The sequence below is a fragment of the Theropithecus gelada genome, chromosome 5 (genome assembly GCF_003255815.1).
Source record: "Theropithecus gelada isolate Dixy chromosome 5, Tgel_1.0, whole genome shotgun sequence".
Lineage (NCBI taxonomy): Eukaryota > Metazoa > Chordata > Mammalia > Primates > Cercopithecidae > Theropithecus > Theropithecus gelada.
Window position 1 is genome coordinate 14,679,835 of NC_037672.1, and position 25,288 is coordinate 14,705,122.

At 38.9% G+C, this 25,288-nt stretch overlaps 1 protein-coding gene across 1 annotated transcript in view; it reads left to right on the top strand.

The window, feature by feature from the left end:
• CD38 (CD38 molecule) overlaps positions 1-25,288 on the top strand; it is a 70,457-nt gene that overhangs the window by 31,061 nt on the left and 14,108 nt on the right. Inside the window, exons 2-3 of the mRNA XM_025384988.1 lie at positions 5,268-5,397; positions 13,334-13,469. Of these exons, the coding sequence (XP_025240773.1) occupies positions 5,268-5,397; positions 13,334-13,469 (266 nt within the window). The remainder of the gene's footprint in view (positions 1-5,267; positions 5,398-13,333; positions 13,470-25,288) is intronic.

Sequence of the window (25,288 nt, forward strand, 5' to 3'; positions counted from 1 at the left end):
AAAAAAAAAAAAAAAAAAAAAAGAAGAACATAGGATTTTTATTTTGATAAAGTGTAATTTACATATTTTTTCTTTTGTTGCTGTGCTTTTGGTATCATATTTAAGAAATAATTGCCTAATCTAAGGTTATGACAATTTCTTTATTCTATGTTTGCCTCTAAGAATTTTTAAATTTTACCTCTTATACTTAGGTCTTTCATTCATTTTGAGACAATTTTTGTATGTGGTGTAAAATAGGGGTCCTAATTTATTCTTTTGCGTGTGGATATCTCGTTGTCCCTGCACCATTTGTTGAAAAGTGATTTTTTTTCCCCATTGAATGGCCTTGGCACTCTTGTCTAAAATTAATTGATGATAACTCTAAGACTTTATTTCTGGACTCTTTATTCCATTGATCTATATTTCTGTCATTGTTACTGAACAATGTGCTTGCTGCCTGACAGATAGAGAAGCCATTATTATGGAACTGGTTTCTGAGAAAAGCAAAACCTTTATCGTGAGGTTGGCTTGCAAGGAATTAGGAGGCAAAGTTCAAATCTGTCTCCCTATCTGGGATCTGGGACAAGTTTTACGGGTTAGGGAGGGTAAGCTAGTATGCAGAAGCACTGGTGGGGCAGGTTTCGATTGGAAGGACTTTAAACAAGACCATTTATGGTAAGGTTTGGTAAGGGGTCTTAACACTGGACATGCTTGGGCTCAGGTTTCTTGCTTTTAAAAATGTTTGGGCCCTCAGGTTCCAGTCATGTCTTGACCATTTGCTTCTGTGGTGGGGAGGAGAGGAATTTTTCTTCTGGGTGTTATTTATTCAAGGTTGACGTCTTCTTTTCTGCATTGTTCAGCTGCATGACTTACAACTTTTTGGCTTTGTGCCTGTAGAATAACTTGACATACTATTATCAACAGAGTAGGGCCAGTTAGAACTGGTCCTGTGATTACATCATTATGCCAGTACCAATTGTCTTGATTACTAGCATTGTAGTAAGTTTTGAAATCAGGAAGCATGTGTCTCTTCAACTTTGGTCTTCTTTCTCAGGATTTTTGGCTCTTCTGTGTTCCTTACATTTCCATATGAATTTTAGGATAAACTGTCACTATCTGCAAAAGAGGGAACTGGGATTTTTATGCCTATTGCATCGAAGCTGTAAATCAGCTTAGAGAATACTGTCATCTTAACAATATTAAGTCTTCTGGCCGGGCACAGTGGCTCACGCCTGTAATCCCAGCACTTTGGGAGGCCGAGGCGGGTGGATCACGAGGTCAGGAGTTCGAGACCAGCCTGGCTAACATGGTAAAACCCCGTTTCTACTAAAAAAAAATAACAATAAAAAACTAGGCATGGTGGTGTGTGCCTGTAATCCCAGCTACTCAGGAGGCTGAGGCAGGAGAATTGTTTGAACCCAGGAGACAGAGGTTGCAGTGAGCCAAGATTGCGCCATTGCACTCCAGCCTGGGCAACAGGGTGAGATTCCGTCTCAAAAACAGAAACCAAAAAAGAAACAAAAAAATACTAAGTCTTAAGTCTTCTGATCCATGAATGTAGAATGTTTTTCCATTCTTTCAGGTCTTCTTTACTTTTTAACAGTGTTCTGGATTTTTCAGCATTCCCGTCCTATAGTTCTTTGTTATATTTACTCCTGAGAATATTAGTTGTTTTGCTGCTATTATGAATGGAATTTTTTAAATTTCAATTTTATATTTTTCATTGATAGTATATAGAAATGCAATTGATTTTTGTATACTGATTTTGTAACCTGAAACCTTGCTGAACATGTTCATTCGTTCTAACAGTTTCCTTTTTGTGGATTTCTTAGAATTTTCTATATACAGTATCATGTCATCCATTAAGGGGATAGGTTTACTTCTTCCTTTCTAATCTGGATGAGTTTAGTTTCTTTTTCTCACCTAAATTCCTTGGCTAGAACTCCAATACAATGTTGAATATAAGTAATGAAATCAGACATCTTTGGACTGTACTTGATCTTAAGGGGGAGCATCCAGTCTTTTGCCATTATGTATAATGTTAGCTGTGGGGTTTAATAGATGAATTTTATCAGGTTGAGGAAATTTCATTTTATTTGTAATTTTCTCACTGTTTTTTTTCATCAGAAGAGTGTTGGATTTTGTCTAATATTTTTGTTTGTGTCTTTAGAGATGATCATATGGTTTTTGTCATTTATTCTACAAAATACAGCATATTAAATTGATTGATTTTTGAGTTATCTTTTTTTAAAGTTTAAGTTGTGGGATACATGTGCAGAACGTGCAGTTTTGTTACATAGGTATACATGTGCCATGGTGATTTGCTGCACCTATCAACCCATCATCTAGGTTTTAAGCCCCACATGCATTAGGTATTTGTCCTAATGCTCTCCCTCCCATTGCCCCCAACCCCCGAATAGGTCCCAGTGTGTGTTGTTCCCCTCCCTGTGTCCATGTGTTCTCACTGTTCAACTCCAACTTATGAGTGAGAACATGCGGTGTTTGGTTTTCTGTTCCTGTGTTTTTTAGCTGAGAATGATGGCTTCCAGCTTCATCCATGTCCCTACAAAGGACATAAACTCATTCTTTTTTATGTATTCCATGGTGTATGTGTGCCACATTTTATTTATGCAGTCTATCATTTATGGGCATTTGGGTTGGCTCTAAGTCTTGTAAATAGTGCTTCAATAAACATACGTGTGGATGTGTCTTTATAGTAGAATGATTTATACTCCTTTGGGTATATACCTAATAATGGGATTGCTGGGTCAAATGGTATTTCTGGTTCTAGATCCTTGAGGAATCGCCACACTGTCTTCCACAGTGGTTGAACTAATTCACACTCCCACCAAGAGTGTAAAAGCATTCCTATTTCTCCATAGCCTCATCAGCATTGGTTTTTTCCTGAGTTTTTAATGATCATCATTCTAACTGGCATGAGATGGTATCCATTGTGGTTTTGATTTGCGTTTCTCTAATGACCAGTGATGATAAGGTTTTTTTCATATGTTTGTTGGCTGCATAAATGTCTTCTTTTGAGAAGCATCTGTTAACAACCTTCGCCCACTTTTTGATGGGGTTATTTTTTTCTTGTAAATTTGTTTAAGTTCCTTGTAGATTCTGAATATTAGACCTTTGTCAGATGGATAGATTGCAAAATTTTTCTCCCATTCTGTCAGTTGCTTGTTCACTCTGATGATAGTTTCTTTTGGTGTGCAGAAGCTCTTTAGTTTAATTAGATCCCATTTGTCAATTTTGGCTTTTGTGGCAATTGCTTTTGGTGTTTTAGTCATGAAGTCTTTGCCCATGCCTATGTCCTGAATGGTATTGCATAGGTTTTCTTCTAGGGTTTTTATGGTTTTAGGTTTTACATTTAAGTCTTTAATCCATCTTGAGTTAATTTTTGTATAAGGTGTAAGGAAGGGGTCCAGTTTTTGCTTTCTGTTTATGGCTAGCCAGTTTTCCTGGCACCATTAATTAAATAGGAAATCCTTTCCCCGTTGCTTGTTTTTGTCAGGTTTGCTGAAGATCAGATGGTTATAGATGTGTGGTATTATTTCTGAGGTCTCCGTTCTGGTTTTTTTTTTTTTTCTTTGAGATGAGATCTTGCTGTGTCACCCAGGCTGGAGTGCAGTGGCACGATCTCGGCTCACTGCAACCTCTGCCTCCCTGGTTCAAGCAATTCTCCTGCCTCAGCTTCCTGAGTAGCTGGGATTACAGGCACGCACCACCACGCCTGGCTAATTTTTGTATTTTTAGTAGAGATGGGGTTTCACCATGTTGGTCAGGCTGGTCTTGAACTCCTTACCTGTGATCTGCCCGCCTTGGCCTCCCAAAGTGCTGGGATTACAGGCATGAGCCACTGTGCACGGCCAAGGCCTCCGTTCTGTTCCATTGGTCTATATATCTGTTTTGGTACTGGTACCATGCTGTTTTGATTACTGTAGTCTTGTAGTACACTTTGTAGTCAGGTAATGTGATGCCTCCGGCTTTGTTCTTTTTGCTTAGAATTGTCTTGGCTATATGGACTCTTTTTTGGTTCCATAGGAAATTTAAAGTAGTTTTTTTCTAATTCTATGAAGAAAGTCAATGGTAGCTTGATGGGAATGGCATTGAATCTATAAATTACTTTGGGCAGTATGGCCATTTTCACGATATTTATTCTTCCTATCCATGAGCATGGATTTTTTTTCTATTTGTTTGTTTCCTTTCTTATTTCCTTAAGAGGTTTGTAGTTCTCCTTGAAGAGGTCCTTTATGTCTCTTATAAGTTGTATTCCTAGGTATTTTATTCTCTTTGTAGCAATTCTGAATGGGTGTTCACTCATAATTTGGCTCTCTGCTTGTCTATTTTTGGTGTATAGGAATGCTTGTGATTTTTGCACACTGATTTTATATCCTGAGACTTTGCTGAAGTTGCTTCTCAGCTTAAGGAGGTTTTGTACTGATGATGGGGTTTCCTAAATATACAATCATGTTGTCTGCGCACAGAGACAATTTGACTTTCTCTCTTCCTATATGAGTACCCTTTATTTATTTATTTTGTCTGATTGCTCTGGCCAGAACTTCAATATTATGTTGAATAGGAGTGGTGAGAGAGGGCATCCTTGTCTTACACCACTTTTCGATGGGAATGCTTCCAGCTTTTGCCCATTTAGTATGATATGGGCTATGGGTTTGTCAGAAATAGCTCTTATTATTTTGAGATATGTTCCATCGATACCTAGTTTATGGAGAGTTTTTAGCCTGAAGGGATGTTGAATTTTATTGAAGGACTTTTCTGCATCTATTGAGATAATCATGTGGTTTTTGTCATTGGTTCTGTTTATGTGATGGATTATGTTTATTGATTTGTATATGTTGAACCAGACTTGCATACCAGAGATGAAGCCTACTTGATCATGGTAGATAAGCTTTTTGATGTGCTGCTGGATTCAGTTTGTCAGTATTTTAGTGAGGATTTTTGCATTGATGTTCATCAGGGATATTGGACTGAAATTTTCTTTTTTGTTGTGTCTCTGCCAGGTTTCAGTATCAGGATGATACTGGCCTCATAAAATGACTTATGGAGGAGTCCCTGTTTTTCTATTATTTGGAATAGTGTCAGAAGGAATGGTATCAGCTTCTCTTTGTACCCCTGGTAGACCACATGTGAGATGAGATGATAGGTATGGACTACCTGGCATATGATAGATGCTTCCTAAATGAGATTCTAAAAAATAATTATGCTCCAAAAATATTTTTTAAATAGAATAATTTATGTTTTATTTTCTGTGTTTTATCTCACAGACATGTAGACTGCCAAAGTGTATGGGATGCATTCAAGGGTGCATTTATTTCAAAATATCCTTGCAACATTACAGAAGAAGACTATCAGCCACTAGTGAAGTTGGGAACTCAGACCGTACCTTGCAACAAGGTAATTGGGGGTATGCCATTGATTTTAAAACTGGGGATAAAAGCCAGTGGTAAAAATTCATGGGTCCAAATTTTGATTAGAATGAAGGAAGAGGAAAAATCCATACATTATAGTGTGAGTGTGGTTGGTAGGAATGGAATTTGCAGGCCATTGAGGGGCCATGATATAATCAAGATTTAGTACTTCTGGAGAAGGGAGATAAGAGATAAATGGGGATAAGATAAATGGGGATACAGAAATAGGAAAGGGGCTTTGACCAAAAACTAGGCAGAAAAAACCTAACACCAAACCCAACTCAAACAAACAAATTAACACAACCTATATAATAACAAAACTTTCCCCTGACTTAATGATAGTAGTAGTAGTAATAATAACAATGCCAAATTACACTTGCAGAGTGCTTTTTTTCTTTTTCTTGCTTACAAAAGACTCTCCTAATCCTTATCTTCTTAGGCCTTCATAGCCATTCTGTGGAATGGGCAGGTCAGGTGTCAGCATCCCCATTTTACCAGTGAGAAAACTGAGGCTTGGTGTGTTTAGGTGACCAGTGTTGCCCAAGTTTGGCAGGCTTGAAAGTGACCAGTTTAAATGTAAGTAGTATGAGACTTGGAGCCACAGAGGCCTGGATTCTAATACATTGGTTATATTGGAAAAGGTCTATCAGAGTACACCTTTTCTATAGTCGATGTTTAAGGCAAAATTCCGCGTGCCTAAAATTTTCTTTGTGAAGCCCTTAAAACCACCCAGAAATTTCAGCCTCTCATTCCATTGTTAGTGAGCTGGAGTCATTGTGAAACTTCTCCATTCACCAGGCATGATGCCCTATGCAGAAAAGGTGTTTGGCAAATAATAACCCAGGCTGACATTTGTCAAATAAGTGACTATGCGATGGATAGTATGCTAAGCAATTTACTTGCATTTATCTCAGTTAATTTCCCTAGCACCCCATTAGTTTATTTGAGTCATTATCGTTACCATTTTACAGGTGTAGAAAGTGGGGCTTAGTGATGTTTTGGTTGCTCAAGGTGAAACATGTGATAAGTGATGATGATGCTGGGCTTCAATGAGGACTGGGGTTTTCGGTCCCATGCTTTAAACCAGTATCCTTCACTGACTCCCATTAAGAATGAATAGGGGGAGGAACCAAGATGGCTGAATAGGAACAGCTCCAGTCTGCAGCTCCCAGTGAGACTGATGCAGAAGGTGGGTGATTTCTGCATTTCCATCTGAGATCAGGAGGTTTCCTCATGTGTCTACACCACCAGGGCCCTGGATTTCAAGCACAAAACTGAGCTGCTGTTTGGGCAGACACCAAGCTAGGTGCAGGAGTGTTTTTCATGCCCCAGTGGTGCTTGGAACCCCAGTGGGACAGCACTGTTTACTCCGCTGGAATGGGGGCTGAAGCCAGGGATCCAAGTGGTCTCGCTCAGCAGGTCTCACTCCTACAGAGCTCAGCAAGCTAAGAACCACTGGCTTGAAATTCTTGCTGCCAGCACAGCAGTCTGAAGTTGACCTGGGATGATTGAACTGGGTGGGGGAGCAGCATCCACCATTACTGAGGCTTTAATAGGCGGTTTTCCCCTGATAGTGCTAAGGAGGCTGGGAAGTCTGGACTGGGTGTGGCAACGTGGCTGTGGCCAGACTGCTTCTCTAGATTCCTCCTCACTGGGCAGGGCATCTCTGAAGGAAAGGTAACAACCCCAGTCAGGGGCTTGCAGACAAAACCTCCATCTCTCTGGGACAGAGCACCTGGCAGAAGGGGCGGCTGTGGGCGCATCTTCAGTGGATTTAATCATTCCTGCCTGCCGACTCTGAAGACAGCAGCTGATCCTGACAAAAGGGATTCTCCTAGCACAGCACACCAACTCTGCTAAAGGACACATTGCCTCCTCAAGTCAATCCCTGACCCCTGTGTCTCCTGACTGGGGGAGACTGCCCAACAGGGGTTGACAGACATATCATACAGGAGAGCTCTGGCTGGCATCAGGCATTCCCCTCTGGAATGAAGCTTTTAGAAGAAGGAGCAGGCTGTCATCTTTGCTGTTCTGTAGCCTCCACTGGTGATACTTTCAGGTGTGGGAGGAACCCAGGTGAGTAGGGTCTGGAGTGGAACCCCTGCACACTGCAGCAGCCCTATGGAAGAAAGGGTCTGACTGCTAAAAGAAAAAACAGAAAGCAACAACATCAATGAAAAAGACCCCACAAAAACCCACCCAAAGGTCAGTAGCCTCAAAGATCAAAGGTAGATAAATACATGAAGATGAGAAAGAATCAGCACAAAAATGCTGAAAACTCAAAAAACCAGTGTGCCTCTTCTCCTCCAGATGATTTTAACACATCTCCAACAAGGGCATAGAACTCGGCTGAGACCCATAAAAAAGAATGAGTTCATGTCCTTTGCAGGGACATGGATGAAGCTGGAAACCATCATTCTCAGCAAACTATCACAAGATCAGAAAACCAAAGACCACATGTTCTCACTCATAAGTGGGAGTTGAACAATGAGAACACATGGATACAGGGAGGGGAATATCACACAACAGGGCATGTTGGAGAGGGGAACTAGGTGAGGGATAACATTAGGGAGAAATACCTAATGTAGATGATGGGTTGATGGGTGCAGCAAACCACCATGACATATGTATACCTATGTAATAAAACTGCACATTCTGCACATGTAACCCAGAACTTAAAGTATAAAAAAACCAAAGATACTAGCTACATTTACCCAATGTTAAAAAAAAGACCTGGGCTGAGACTGAGATGGATGAATTGACAGAAGTAGACTTCAGAAGATGCGTAATAATGAAATTCACTGAGCTAAAGGTGTATGTTCATACCCATTGCAAAGAAGCTAAGAACCATGATAAAACACAGGAGCTGTTAAAGAGAATAACTAGTTTAGAGAGGAACATAAATGACCCGATGGAGCTGAAAAAGTTCCCACAACATGGGAACTTCACGATGCAAACACAAGTATCAATAACTGAATAGACCAAACGGAAGAAAGGATATCAGAGCTTGAAGACTATCTTGCTGAAATAAGACACGCAGACAAGATTAGACAAAAAAGAATGAAAAGGAATGAACAAAACCTCTGAGAACTATGGGATTATGTAAAAAGAACCTATGACTGATTGGGGGTACCTGAAAGAGACAGGAAGAATGGAACCAAGTTGGAAAACACACTTCAGGACATCATCCAGGAGAACTTCTTCAACCTAGCAAGACAGGCCAACATTCAAATTCAGGAAATCCAGAGGACCCCAGTAAGATACACCATGAGAAGATCAACCCCAAGACACATAATCATCAGATTCTGCAGGTCACCTATATAGGGAAGCCCATTAGACAAACAGCAGACCTCTCAGCAGAAACCCTACAAACCAGAAGAGACTGGGGGCCAAAATTCAACATTCTTAAAGAAAATAATTTCCAACCTTGAATTTCATATCTAACCAAACTAAGCTTCATAAATGAAGGAGAAATAAAATCTTTTTCAGACAAGCAAAAGGTAAGGGAATTCATCACCACCAGTCCTGCCTTGCGAGAGCTCCTGAAGGAAGCACTAAATATGGAAAGGAAAAACCATTATCAGCCACTACAGAAACACACCGAAGTACACAGACCAATGACACTATGAAGCAACTACATAAACAAGTCTTCAAAATAACCAGCTAGCATCATGATAACTGGATCAAATTCACACATAACAAAATTAGCCTTAAGTGTAAGTGGGCTAAATGTCCCAATTAAAAGATATAGAATGACAAGCTGGATAGTCAAGATCAATTGGTGTGCTGTATACAAGAGACCCATCTCACATGCAAAGACACACATAGACTCAAAATAAAGGGACGGAGGAATATTTACAAAGCAAATGGAAAATGGAAAAAGCAGGGGTTGCAATCCTAGTTTATGACAAAACAGACTTTAAACCAACAAAAATCAAAAAAGAAAAAGAACGGTATTACATAATGATAAAGGGGTGAATTCAACAAGGAGAGAGAACTATCTTAAACATGTATGCACCCAATATAGGAACACTGAGATTCATAAAACAAGTTCTTAGAGACCTACAAAGAGACTTAGATACCCACACAATAATAGTGGGAGAATTTAACACCCCACTGTCAATATTAGACAGATCATCAAGACAGAAAATTAACAAAGATATTCACGACCTGAACTCAGCTCAGGATCAAGTGGACCTGATAGATAATCTACCAAACTCTCCATGACAAAGCAACAGAATATACATTACTCTTGGTGCCACATGGCATCTACTCTAAAATTGATCACACAATTGGAAGTAAATTACTTCTCAGCAAATGCAGAAGAACTAAAATCATAACAGTCTCACAGACCACAGCACAATCAAATTAGAACTCAAGATTAAGAAACTCACTGAAAACCAATTACATGAAAATTGAACAACCTGCTCCTGAATGACTCCTGGGTAAATAATAAAATTAAGCCAGAAATTAACAAGTTCTTTGAAATTAATAGGAAAAAGACCATGTATCAGAATCTCTGGGATGCAATAAAAGCAGTGTTAAGAGAGAAATTTATAGCACTAAATGCCCCCATCAAAAAGCTAGGAAGATATCAAATCGACATCCTAACATCGCAACTAAAAGAGCTAGAGAACTAAGAGAAAACAAATCCCAGAGCTAGCAGAAGACAAGAAATAACCAAGCTCAGAGCAGAACTGAAGGAGATAGAGACACAAAAATCCCTTCAAAAAATAAATGAATGCAGGAGGTGGTTTTTTGGGAAAAAAAATTAATAAAATGGATAGATGACTAGCTAGACTAATAAAAAAGAAAATAGAGAAGAATCAGATGGATACAATAAAATGATAAAGGGGATATCACCACTGATCCCACAGAAATACGAACAACCATCAGATAATACTATAAATATCTCTATGCAAACAAACTAGAAAATCTAGAAGAAATGAATAGATTTCTGGATACATACACCCTCCCAAGACTGAACCAGGAAGAAGTTGAGTCCCTGAATAGGCCAATAACAAATTCTACAGTTGAGGCAGTAATAAATACCAACCAGAAAAAAAAAAAGCTCAGGACCAGACAGATTTACACCTGAATTCTACCAGAGTTACAAAGAGGAGCTAATACCCTTTCTTCTGAAACTATTCCAAAAAATTGAAAAGGCAGGACCCCTCCCTAACTCGTTTTATGAGACTAGCATCATCCTGATACCAAAACCTGGCAAAGATAAAACAAGAAAAGAAAATTTCAGGCCAATATCCCGAAGAACATCAATGTAAAAATTCTCAATAAAATACTGGCAAACTCATGATCCTATAACTAGAAAACATGTCATCTGCAAACAAAGACAATTTTATTTCCTTTCTTCCTATTTGAATAGACTTTATTTCTTTTTCTTGCCTGATTGCCCCAGTCAGAACATCCAATACTATGTTGAATAGGAGTGGTGAGAGAGGGCATCCTTGTCTTGTGCCGGTTTTCAGCCCCAGAGCTTCTTAAGCTGATAAGCAACTTCAGCAAAGTCTCAGGATACAAAATCAATGTGCAGAAATCACAAGCATTCCTATACACCAACAACACGCAGGCAGAGAGCCAAATCATGAATGAACTCCCATTCACAAAGGGAATAAAATACCTAAGAATACAGCTAACAAGGGAAGTGAAGGACCTCTTCGTGGACAACTGCAATCCACTGCTCAAGGAAATCAGATAGGGCACAAACAAATGGAAAAACATTCCATCCTCATGGATAGGAAGCATCAATATTGTGAAAATGGCCATACTGCCCAAAGTAATTTATAGATTCAATGCTATTCCCTTTAAACTATGATTGACATTCTTCACAGAATTAGAAGAAACTATTTTCAAACTTATATGGAACCAAAAAAAGCTCATATAGCCAAGACGATCCTAAGCAAATAGAATAAAGCTGGAGGCATCATACTACCCAACATCAAACTGTACTACAAGGCTACAGACACCAAAATAGCATGATACTGGTACGAAAATAAACACATAGACCAATAGAACAGAGTAGAGATCTCAGAAATAAAACTGCACATATACAGCTGGCTGATCTTTGACAAACCTGATGAAAGCAAGCAATGGGGAAAGTATTCCCTATTTAATAACTGGTGCTTGAGAACTATTTAGCCATATGCAGACAATTGAGACTGGACCCCTTCCTTGCAACTCATAAAAAAATTAAGATGAATTAGAGACTTAAATGTATAACCCAAAACTATAAAAACCTTAGAAGAAAATCTACGCAATACTATTCAGGACATAGGCACAGGCAAAGATTTCATTATGAAATTGCCGAATGCAATTGTAACAAAAGCAAAAATTGACAAATGGGATCTAATTAAACTGAAGTGCTTCTGCACAGCAAAATAAACTATCATCAGAGTGAAAAGAAAACCTACAGAATGGGAGAAGAGTTTTGCAATCTATCCATCTGACAAAAGTCTAACATCCAGAATTTAAAAAGAACTTAAACAAATTTACAAGAAAAAAATAAACAGCACCATCAAAAAGTAGGCAAAGGACATGAACAGACTCAAAAGAAGACATTCATGTGGTCAACGACATATGAAAAAAAGCTCAATATCACTGGTCATTAGAGAAATGCAAATCAAAACCACGATATCATGCCAGTCAGAATGGCATTATTGAAAAGTCAAGAAACAACAGATGCTGGTGAGATTGTGGAGAGATAAAAATGCTTTTACATTGTTGGTGGGAATGTAAATTAGTTCAACCATTGTGGAAGACAGTGTGGCAATTCCTCAAAGATCTAGAACCAGAAATACCATTTGACCCAGTAATCCCATTACTGGGTATATACCCAAAGGAATAAAAATCATTCTGTTATAAAGATACATGCACACATATGTTCATTGCAATGCCATTCACAATAGCAAAGACGTGGAATCAACCCAAATGCCCATCAATGATAGGCTGGATAAAGAAAATGTGGTACGTATACACCATGGAATATTATGCAGCCATAAAAAGGAATAAAATCATGTCCTTTGTAGGGACATGGATGGAGCCAGAAGCCATATCTTCAGCAAACTAACACAGGAACATGCAAGCGCCACATGTTCTCACTTATAAGTGGGAGCTGAACAATGAGAACACATGGACACCGGGAGGGGAAAAACACACACTGCAGCTCGTTGGGGTTGGGGTGAGGGGAGTGAGAACATTAGGAAAAATAACTAATGCATACTGGACTTAATACCTAGATGATGGGTTAATAGGTGCAGCAAACCCATGGCACATATTTACCTATGTAACAAACCTGCACCTCCTGCATGTGTACCCTGGAACTTATAAAAATAAAAATAAAAAAATAGATTCATAAAACAGAATATAATTCTGAACTTTGACTCTCTGTACCTTTAAGAGGAACCCTTAAATACAAAAAATCTATTGTATTTTTTTTTTTTGGTAGGGGTAGGGAATATTTAGGGAATTTGGAAGGGGTTATATAGTTCTTTAAGAATCAAAGAGCACATCTTCCTGAAAACAGCATGTAGACAAAGTTTTTTTGGAGATAAGCTTAGGAATATTGTAACTCTCTAATGCCACCTCCAGATGTGATCCCATGTTGATTATAAGATTTTGATCAGTGACTTTCAGACTTTTTTGACTGCAACCTAGAATAAAAATAAACATTTACATTATGACCTAGAACACACGCACACACACACATACACACACCCACACTCTCTCTCTCACCCCTACACTCTCGTGCACTCAGAAATCATTGATGCATACAACAATTCTTATTCATACTATGGGTGATTTACTTTGATATGCTCTGTTCTCGTTTCATTTACAAAACCATGGATTTATTTTGTTTTGTCATGCTAAGTTGATCTCAGTAATAGATTGTATTTATTCTTCCTTAGACTCTTCTTTGGAGCAGAATAAAAGATCTGGCCCATCAGTTCACACAGGTCCAGCGGGACATGTTCACCCTGGAGGACACACTGCTAGGCTACCTTGCTGATGACCTCACATGGTGTGGAGAATTCAACACTTTCGGTGAGGCTCTGGGCCCTGTGGGATTGCCCAGGGATGTCTAGGGTGAACAGAGTGAGTTCTGCTGGGGGCCCTGAACGGTCAGTGTGGAGGACAGAGCCACAGGTACCCACCCTGATGCCATCTATACTTATCTTAGTCCGTTTGTGTTGCTATAAAGGAATACCTGAGGCTGGGTAATTTATAAAGAAAAGAGGTTTATTGGGCTCGCAGTTATGCAGGCTGTACAAGAAACAGGGCACCAGCATCTGCTTCTGGTGAGGGCCTGAGGCTGTTTCCATCATGGAGAAGGGGAAGGGGAGCTGGCCTGTACAGAGATCACACGGTGAGGGAGGAAGGCAAAGAGACGTCAGGGGAGATGCCAGGCTCTTTATAATGACCAGCTCTCCTGGGAACTAGTCGAGTAAGAACTCACTCATTACTACAAAGACAGCACCATGCCATTCATGCGGGATCATCCCTATGACCCAAACACCTCCTACTAGTCCCCAGCTGCAACACTGAGGATCCAATTTCAACATAAGGTTTAGAGAGTTAAATATCCAAACTATAGCACTACCCTTAATGGCATCTCAGGCTGATGTAAAGTAGCATTCCCTGTTTTCTTGAAAAATTGACTTCAGAGTTTGGGATTGCCCATGCCCCCTAATTCCCTTCTTTTGAGTGCTCACATAGCCTGCTTCTGAATTCTTGGTATTTTGCTCTCTATAAGGTCATCATTCAGGTCCAAAGAATTCTAGAACGGGATGAGGTCTCAGTGGGACCTAGACCAAGGTTCTTGTTCTTCAGAATCATCACAGTAGCCATGGACTGGACTCTTCCATCTGAGGCACTGGCTTTGCCATCATTTTTCAGATGTAGCCTTATCCTGCCCAGAAAGTCTCAATACCTCACCATGGGAAGGGATTTCCTACAACCAAAACCCTATTGCAGTTTTCACTTCTTCTTCTTTTTTTTCCTTTTTGTTTGTATGGTGGATATTTTTACTTTATATAGTTTTATTCTTATTTTTACTACTTTTCATTGTTTATTTTTAAAAGCTTATCTTATTATAGCTTCTTTGTCCCAGGTTTGCATTATTTTCAATTACAAAAATAAACCATGATTATTTGAAAAAACAAATACTTGCACATTACAGAAATGCACAAAAGAAAAAAGCAAATGTCGCTCTGAATTTTCCCTTCCTGTCCTACCTCCACATCACTTCTCAAAGGGTAACTATTGTCAACAATTTGATATAGATCCTTCCAGACTTTTCCCTATGCTAATGTAAGCATGTATGTTTAAAATGTACACATACTGTTGTGCAACTTGCTTTATTCACTTAAAATTAGTAGGTATAAAGATAGCTATACTTTTTTTAAAGGCTTTATGGTTAAGAATCCTATTAATGGATATTAAGTTGCTTTAGCTTTGGTTGCTATTGTATCACTGTTGTAAGAAACACTTTTGTGTACACACACACACACACATACTTGAATGATAAATTTTTACAAATGAAACTTCAATGTTAAAGGATAAATTGTAATAGAAACTGATAACGTGTCATTTAAAAGATGGTAACTATACCCTCATCAGGAGTATATATGAGGCCAGGTACAGTGGCTTATACCTGCAATCTCAGTACTTTGGGAGGTGGAAGAGGGAGGATCACTTGAACCCAGGAGTTTAAGACCGGCCTGGGCAACATAGTAAGACCCTATCTCTATTTTATACTAAAAAAAGAAAAATAAAGAATGTATATGAGATAGTTTATTTACCTATATGCCCACTAACACCAGATGTTGTTACTTTAAAATTTTTTGGCTCATTTGAGAAGAAAATAATATCTCAATTTAGTTTGAACTTCTTTGATGGTGAGGCTACTATATATACATAAAAGGTAGATTTTCTGTTTCTTCTGTGAGCTGGCAGTTCATGTATTTCGACCATCTGTACTGGGATATCTATTATTTTCTAATTAGTAGAAGTTCTTTATACATTAATAAGAGCTACTATGTATTAAGTACTCACAAAGAGCCAGTGTTCCATGTGCTATGTATGTAGTCACTCATTTAATCCTCCATGGCCCCATGAGCTCATATGGTGATCCCATGTTAGAGAGAGGAAGTCTGAGACATGGAGTTAAGTAACTTGCCAGCCGGTAAATGGCAAAGCACGAAGCAAACTCGGATTAACTTGAGAAACGTTGCTCTTAACCGCCATGTTTTTCTGCCCACTTTCTGGCTCAAGGTGGAAATCTGTTTTTCTTACTTTGGACTTTACGTAGTGTTTATGGTCTGTCTTTTGCCACCAGAAATGCAGAAAACCTGTCCGTTCTCTTCCTTATAGCTTCTGTGTTTCATATCTTCCTTAAAAAGATGTTCTTAGAGAAGTATTCTTCTGTATTTCCACCTAGTATTTTTACTTTCACAATGTTTAAAATGTTTTCCATATTTAAATCTTGAGTCTTCCCACCTAGAATATGGTAATATAAATATGTTTTTCCATTAATCTTTTTAGATTTTATAGTTTTTCCCATGTCCCATGTTTTCCTTTTTAAAAATGACTGTTTTATTGGTTATTTATTTAACATTTTTAGCTTTCAAATGTATTTACAGTAGACTTCTTTCCTTTTATTTTTCAATTTGTTACTTCAATTTTTATTGAAATAAAGTAGAGAAAATGAAATAATTTATTTTTAAGAACTGATTTATTTATAGCTCAGACTTCTTTATTTTTGCCTTCTTTTAAATTGAATTATATATATGTAGTTTTATTTCTCTATATTCTAATACTTTGGCCTCAATTTTTAATTTCTTCTTATTTTATAGATTATCTTTCAAGTTCCTGATGTATATATATTTATTTCATTTTTATTCTAAGTTGACAATTTATAATTGTATGTATTTGTGGGGTACAAAATGAATTTATGAATACAATGTAGGATAATTAAATCAAGCTAATTAACATATCCACCACGTCAAATACTTTTTTTAGTTTTTGAGACAGGGTCTCACTCTATCACCCAGGCTGGGGTGCAGTGGTGCAGTCACAGTTCACTGCAGCCTTGACCTCCCAGGCACAGGTGGTTCTCCCACCTTAGCCTCCCAGGTAGCTGGGACTACAGGTGCATGCCACCACAATTGGTTAATTTTTTGTATTTTTTTTGGAGACAGGATTTCACCATGTTGCCCAGGCTGATCTTGAACTCCTGGGCTCAAGCCATCCACCCTCTTCAACCTCCCAAAGTGTTGGGATTACAGGTGTGAGCCACCATGCCTGGCCTCAAATATCTACTTTTTGTAGTGAGAAAATGTGAAGTTTACTGTCTTAGCAATGTTGAAATGTACAGCACACTATTGTTGACTACAATCACCATGCTGTGCAATAAATATTTTTAAAAACCCTTTCTGTCTAATTGAGATTTTGTACTCTTTGACCATCATCTTCCCATTCCTTCCAACTTCTGGCCTCTGTATCCACCATTCTATTATCTGCTTCTATGAACTTGACTGTTTTAGGTTCCATATATGTTAGGACATGCAGCATTTTATTTTACTTAGCATATTGTTTTCCAGTTCCATCTACATTGTCGCAAATGACAGAATTTCTTTCTTTTTAAAGTCTGAATAATATTCCATTGTGTATATATACCACACTTTATTTATCCATTCATCTGTTGATGGACTCAGGTTGATTCCATATCTTGGCTATTGTAAATAGTGCTGCAATGAACATGGGGGAGCAGGTATTTCTTTGACAAACTGATTTGAAATCTTTTGGGTAAATACCCAGAAGTGGAATTGCTGGATCATATGGTAGTATTCTATTTTTAGTTTGTTGAGGAACTTTCATCACATTTTCCATAATGGGTATACTAATTTACTTTCCCAATAGTGTACAAATAAACCCCTTTCTTCACATTCTGGCCAACACTTGTTATCTTTCATCTTTTTGATTATACCCTTCTGACAGGTGTGAGATGATGTCTCATTGTGGTTTTAATTTTTATTTCCCTAGTGATTAGGAAACTTGAGCCTTTTAAAATATATTTGTTGGCCATTTGTATGTCTTTTGAAAAATGTCTATTCAGGTCCACCTTTAAATTCTTTTTTTTTTTTTCTTGTTTTTGAGTTGTTTGAGTTCCTTACGTATTTTGTTTTTGTTTGTTTTTAATTTTTAATTTTTGTGCACACATAATAGGTGTGTATATTTATGGGGTACATGAGATGTTTTGATATAGATATGCAGTACATAATAATTGCATCATGAAAAATGTGGTCTCTTTCCCCATAAGCATTTATCTTTTATGTTACAAACAATCCAATTTTACTCTTTTGGTTATTTTAAAACAGGGGTGTCCAATTTTTTGGCTTACCTGGGCCACATTGGAAGAATTGTCTTGGGCCACACATAAAATACACTAATACTAATGATAACTGTTGGGCTGAAAAAAAATCGCAAAAAAACTAATTTCTCAGGAAGTTGATTAATTTGTATTGGGTTGCATTCAAAGCTGTCCTGGGCTGCATGAGACCCATGGGCCACGGGTTAGACAAACTTGTTTTAAAATGTACAACAAAATTATTATTGACTACAGTCACCACATTGTACTATCAAATAATAGGTCTTATTCATTCTAACTAGTTTTTGGTAACCATCCCCACCTGCCCCCAATGTCTCGCGGCACTTCCCAGCCTCTGGAAACCATTTTTCTATTCTCCGTGTCCATGAGATCAGTTGTTTTGATTTGTTAGATGCTACAAATAAGTGAGAACATGCTATGTTTATCTTTCTGTGTCTTGCTTATTTCACTTAACATAATGACCTCCAGTTCTATTCATGTTGTTGCAAATGACAGGAATGCATTCTTTTTTATGGCTGAATAGTACTCCACTGTGTATAAATACCACATTTTCTTCATCCATTTATCTACTGATGGACACTTAGGTTGCTTCCATATCTTGGCTATTGTGAACAGTGCTGCAATAAACATGGGAGTGCAGATATCTCTTCCATAGACTGATTTTCTTTCTGTTGGGTATATATCCAGCAGTGGCATTGCTGGATCGTATAATAGCTCTATTTTTATTTTTTTGAGAAACCTCAAAACTATTCTCCATAGTGGTTGTACTAATTCACATCCCCACCAACAGTGTACAAGTGTTCCCCTTTCTCCACATCCTCATCACTATTTGTTATTACCTGACTTTTGGATGAAAGCCATTTTTGCTGGGGTGAGATGATATTTCATGATAGTTTTGATTTGTATTTCTCTGATGGTCAATGATTTGAACATATTTTCGTATGCCTGTTTGCCATTTGTATGTCTTCTTTTGAGAAATGTCTGTTCAAATCTTTTGCCTATTTTTTAATTGGATTATTATATTTCTTTCCTATAGAGTTGTTTGAGTTACTTATCTATTCTGGTTTTTAATGCCTTCTCAAATGGGTAGTTTGCAAATATTTTCTCCCATTCTGTGGGCTGTCTCTTCACTTTGTTGATTGTTTCCATTGTTGTGCAGAAGCTTTTTAACTTGATGTGATCCTGTTTGTTCATTTTGCTTTGATTGCCTGTGCTCGTGGGGTATTGCTCAATAATTTTTTTGCCCAGACAAATGTCGTGGAGAGTTTCCACAATGGTTTCTTCTAGTAGTTTGTAGTAGTTTCATAGTTTGAGATCTTAGATTTAAATCTTTAATCTATTTTGATTTTATTTTTGTATGTGATTTGAGATAGGGGTCTAGTTTCATTTTTATCCGTTCAGCCACTCTGTGCCTTCTGATTGTAGAGTTTAATCCATTTACATTTGATGTAAATGTTATTATTTATAAGTTAAGGACTTACTCCTGCCATTTTGTTATTTGTTTTCTGTTTGTTTTGTGGTCTTCTCTTCCTTCTTTCTTTCCTTTCTGTCTTCCTTTTAGTGAAGGTGATTTTTTTAGTTTTCCGCTTTTTATTTTTTGTGTACTGTTATATATTTTTGAGTTTGAAGTTACCATGAGGCTTACAAATAGTATCTTATAACCCATTATTTTAAGCTGATAACAACTTAACACAGTTTGCATAAAGAAACAAACCAGCAGCAAACAGAAAGCTAATAAAAACTCTATACTTTAACTTCATTCCCCCACTATAAAACTTGTTGTTTCTAGTTATGTCTTATTGTACTGTGTATGTCTTGAAAAGTTATTCGAGTTATTATTTCTGATTGGCTCATCATTTAGTTTTTCTACTTAAGACAAGAGTAGTTTACACACCATAGTTACAGTGTTACAACATTCTGTGATTTTCTGTGTACTTACTATTGCCAGTGAGTTTTGTACCTTCAGATGATTTCTTATTGCTCATTAGTATCCTTTTCTAATTGAAGTACTCCCTTTCGCGTTTCTTCTAGGACAGGTCTTGTATTGATTAAATCCCTCAGCTTTTGTTTGTCTGGAAAAGTCTGTACTTCTCCTTCATGTTTGAAGGATATTTTCACCAGATATACTATTCTAGGGTAAAAGCTTTTTTTTTTTTTTCTTTCAGCACTTTAAATATGTCATGCCACTCTGATCTGGCCTGTAAGGTTTCCACTGGAAAATCTGCTGCCAGATGTATTGGAACTCCATTGTATGCTATTTGTTTCTTTTCTCTTACTGCTTTTAGGATCCTTTCTTTCATTGTATACTATTTGTTTCTTTTCTCTTACTGCTTTTAGGGTCCTTTCTTTATCCTGGACCTTTGGGAGTTTGATTATCAAATGCTTTTCGGCAGTCTTCTTGAGTTAAATCTGCTTGGTGTTCTATAACCTTCTTGTACTTGGATATCGATATCTTTCTCTAGGTTTGCAAAGTTCTGTGTTATTATCGCTTTGAATAAACTTTCTACCCGTATCTCTTTTTCTACCTCCTCTTTGAGGCCAATAACTCTTGGATTTGCCCTTTTAAGGCCATTTTCTAGATCCTTCCAGTGTGCTTCATTGTTTTTCATTCTTCTTTCGTCTCCTCTGACTGTGTATTTTCAAATAGCCTGTCTTCAGGCTCACAAATTCTTTCTTCTGCTTGATCAGTTCTGCTATACAAAGACTCTGGTGCAGTCTTCAGTTTGTCATTGCACTTTTCAGCTCCAGAATTTCTACTTGATTCTTTTAAATTATTTCCATCTCTTTGTTAAATTTATCTGACAGAATTCTGAATTATTTCTCTATGTTATCTTGAATTTCTTTCAGTTTCCTCAACACGGCTATGTAGGGACCAGCCCCACAGGGTCGGTGGGTTTTTCTCCCCGTGTGCGGAGACGAGAGATTGTAGAAATAAAGACACAAGACAAAGAGATAAAAGAAGACAGCTGGGCCCAGGGGACCGCTACCACCAAGACGTGGAGACCAGTAGTGGCCCCAAATGCCAGGCTGCACTGTTATTTATTGGATAAAAGACAAGGGGGCAGGGTAAGGAGTGTGAGCCATCTCCAATGATAGGTAAGGTCACGTGGGTCACATGTCCACTGGACAGAGGGCCCTTCCCTGTTTGGCAGCCAAGGCAGGGGGAGAGAGAGAGAGAGAGGAGACGCTTACGCCCTTATTTCTGCATGTCAGAGACTTTTAGTACTTTCACTAATTTTGCTACTGCTGTCTAAAAGGCAGAGCCAGGGGTACAGAACGGAACATGAAAGCAGACCAGGAGCGTGACCACTGAACCACAGCATCACAGGGAGACAGTTAGGCCTCCAGATAACTGTAGGCAGGCCTGACTGATGTCAGGCCCTCCACAAGAGGTGGTGGAGTAGAGTCTTCTCTAAACGCCTCCACCCAGGGAAAGGGAGTCTCCCTTTCCTGGTCTGCTCAGTAGCGGGTGTTTTCCTTGGCACTGACGCTACCACTAGACCATGGTCTGCTTGGCAACGGGTGTCTTCCCAGATGCTGGCGTTACCGCTAGACCCAGGAGCCTTCTAGTGGCCCTGTCTGGGCGTGACAGAGGGCTCACACTCTTGTCTTCTGGTCACTTCTCACTATGTCCCCTCAGCTGCTATCTCTGTATGGCCGGTTTTTCCTAGGTTATGATTGTAGAGTGAGGATTATTATAATATTGGAACAAAGAATAGTTGCTGCACACTAATGATTAATGATATTCATATATAATCATATCTATGATCTGTATCTAGTATAACTATTCTTATTTTATGTATTTTATCATACTGGAACAGCTCGTGCCCTCGATCTCTTGCCTCAGCACCTGGGTGCTTGCTGCCCACACGGCTATTTGGAATTCTCTGTCTTACATATCTCTGTTTCTTCAGGATTGATCTCTGATGTCTTATTTAATTCATTTGGTGAGGTCATGTATTCCTGGATAGTCTTGATACTTGTAGGTGCTTTTCTGTGTCTAGGCATTGTATTTATTGTAGTGTTTGCAGCCTTGGCCTGTTTGTCCTTGTCCTTGGAAAGACTTTCCAGATATTCTAAAGGACTCGGATGTTGTGATCTATGCTGTATCTGCTGTAGGGGGCCCTGCAAGCCTAGTAATACTGTGGGTCTTTCACACACTCATAGAGATACCACCTTGATGGTCTTGGACACAATCTGGAAGAATTCTCTGGATTACCAGGCAGAGATTCTTTTTCTAGTCCCTTTACTTTCTCCCAGAGTCTCTCGCTTTCTGTTCTGACACACTCCACCACAACTAGGACTTTGCTGGGTAAGACTTGAAGCCAGTATAGCACTGGGTCTTGCCCAAGGCCTGCTGTAACCACTTCCTGACTGCCATCTATATTTGCTCAAGGCTCTGGGGCTCTACAATCAGTAGGTGAGAAAGCCAGCCAGACCCGTGTTCTTCTCTTCAGGGTTGGTCCAGAGGTGCCATCCAGGAGCCAGGGACTAGAGTAGGAAACCTTAGAAGTCTACCTAGTATTGCATTGTACTGTGACTAAGCTGGCGTTCAAACCACAAGACACAGTCCTTCCCATACTGTCTTCCCCTTTTCTAAGGCAGAGGAGCCTCACCTCATGGCCACCACCACCACAGGCCCACAGGGAGTACTGCCAGTGTACTGCTAATATTCCAAGGCCCAAGGGCTCTTCAGTCAGCTTGTGGTTAGTGCTGCCTGGCCTGGGACTCACCCTTCAAGGCAGTGGGCACCCCTCTGACCCAGGGCAGGCCCAGAAATGCTATCCAAGAGCCACATCCTGGAATCATGTACCCCAAGTCCAGCTAGTGCTCTACCTCTCTGTGGCTGTACCTGAAGCCAGCAAGTCACAGAGTCTTACCCAAGGCCCATGACATACTAATTGGGTATCACTTCTGGTTTTTCAGGGCCCGAGGGCTCTTCAGTTAGCTGGCGATGAATCCCGCCAGGTCTGGCTGCTTCCGTTCAAGGCAGCAGGTTCTCTTCTGGCCTAGGGTGTGCCTAGAAATGTCATCTGGGAGCCAGGGCCTGGAAATGGGGCCTCATAATTCTGCCGTATCCTGCTGTGGCTGGAGCTGGTATCCAAGAATGCAAGACAAAGTCCTCCCCACTTGTCCATCTCCTCTTCTCAAGCAGAAGGAAGGGACACCTTTTGGATGCATGAGCTGTCCAGCCTGGGGATAGGGGAGGGGCGATGCCAGCACTCCCTTGGCTACCCTGCCTGGTGTCTCAGTAGGTCACATGTACCCCTAGTCCACTGGCTTTGGGCCCAGTTCAGCGTTATGACTAGCCTAGGAGTTGCAGTCGTTGTGGCCTAGGCTGCCTTTTAAGTTTACTTAGAGCCCCAGGGCACTTTAGTCTGCAGTAGTAAGGCTTGTGAAAACTCAAGTTTCTAATGCTGGGATTGATAATTCCCTTCTGGCTAGGGCTTATTTAAATGTTCCCTCCAGGGATAGGCATCAGTTGAGTTTGGTCTGGTATTGCTTTCTGCTATAACAGGGCAGCCCTGAGTTCAATGCCTCGGAATTGCTATGCTTTCCCTCTCCCTGGCACACAGAATCACTCGCCACACCAAGCAGCCACTGCTGGGGGGTGGGAGAGGGGTAGGTGGCATTGGTGATTTAAGACTGTTCTTCCTACCTCTTCAGTGCCTCTTTCAGTGATAGGAAGTTAAAATCAGGTACTATATGTGCCCCTCTGATTCTTGGTTCTTATGAAGGTGCTTTTCTTGTGTAGATAGTTGTTAAATTGGTATCTTGTGAAGGGGATGTTTGGTGGAGCCTTCTATTACTCCATCTGTTCCACTCTCAAGTCTGAGTTCCTTATATATTTTGGATATTAACCCCTTATCCGATGTATGGTTTGCAAATATTTTCTCTCAATCCATAATCCCAAGTTTGTCTCTTTATGCTGTTAATTATTTCCTTTGCTATACAGAAGCAATTTAGTTTGATGTAATCCCATTTGTCAATTTTTGCTTGTGTTGCCTGCACTTTAGGGGTTAAATCCAAAAATATCATAGCCCAGACCAATTTTCTGTAGTTTTTGCTGTAGTTTAGATATTTGATCCTTTAAACTTCATGTTGAAATTTGATCCCCAATATTGGAGGTGAGACCTAATGGGAAGTATTTGGGTCATGGGGGCAAATCCCTTACAAATGGCTTGAATGGCTTGGTTAATCCTTGAGTTCTCACTCTCTTAGTTCCCATGAGAGCTGGTTGTTGAAAAAAGCCTGGCCCCTCCCCTCTCTTTTGCTTCCTCTTTCACTGTGTGATCTCTGCACACACTGGTTCCCCTTCACCTTCTGCCATGAGTAGAAGCAACTTGAACCCCTAGGCAGATGCCCAGCCTTGGACCTCCCAGCTGGCAGAATGATGAGCCAAGTAAACACTTTTTTTTTTAATTACCCAGCCTTGGGTATTCCTGTATAGTGACATACCAACAGACTAAGATAGTTTTTTCCTAGTAGTTTTACAGTTTCTGGTCTTCCATTTAATTATTTAATTTACTTAAATCAATCTTAAACTTAAAATTTATGTCAATTTTTTGGTTGGCTTTTGCGTATGATATGAGATAAAGGTCCAATTTTATTGTTCTGTGTGTTGGTGTTCAGTTTTCACAACACCGTTTATTGAAGAAACTATATTTTTCCTCATTGTGTATTCTTGCCACTTTTGTAAAACAAATCAATTGACTATTCATGCATGAGTTTATTTTTGGGCTGTGTATTCTATTAGAACAGAGATATTCTAAACAGACATATTGGTCAATATGTCTGGTTTTTTTTGGCCAGCACCATGCTGTTTTAATTATTATACCTTTAGTTTGAAATCAAGTAGAGTAATGCCTTCAGCTTTGTTCCCTTTGCTCATGATTACCTTGGCTATTTGGATTTTTTTGTGGGTTCACATGTATTTTATAATTGTTTTTTCTATTTCTGTGAAAAATGATATTGGAATTTCAGCAGAGATTGCTTTGAATCTGGAGATCTCTTTGGATAGTATGGACATTTTAACAATATTAATTCTTCCAATCTATGAGCATGGAATATTTTTTTATGTATTTGTGTCTTTTTCAATCTCTTTCATCGATATTTTGTAGTTTTTGGTGTACAGGTCTTTTACTTTCTTGGTTAAGTTTATTCCTAAGTACTTGTGGGGTTTTTTTTGTAGCTATTGAAATGGGATTATTCTCTTTATTTGCTTTTCAGCTAGTTTGTTGCTAATGTACAGAAATGCTGTTGATTTTTGTGTGTTGACTTAGCATGCTTCAACTTTACTATATTTGTCAGTTCTAACAGTTTTTTTGCTGGAGTCTTTAGTAGGGTTTTTAAGTATATAAAATTATGGCATCAATAAGCAGTGGCAATTTCACTTTTTTTTTTTTTTAGTTGGATGCCTTACCTTTCTCTCACCTAATTGCTCTACAAGAACTTCCATTATTATGTTGAACAG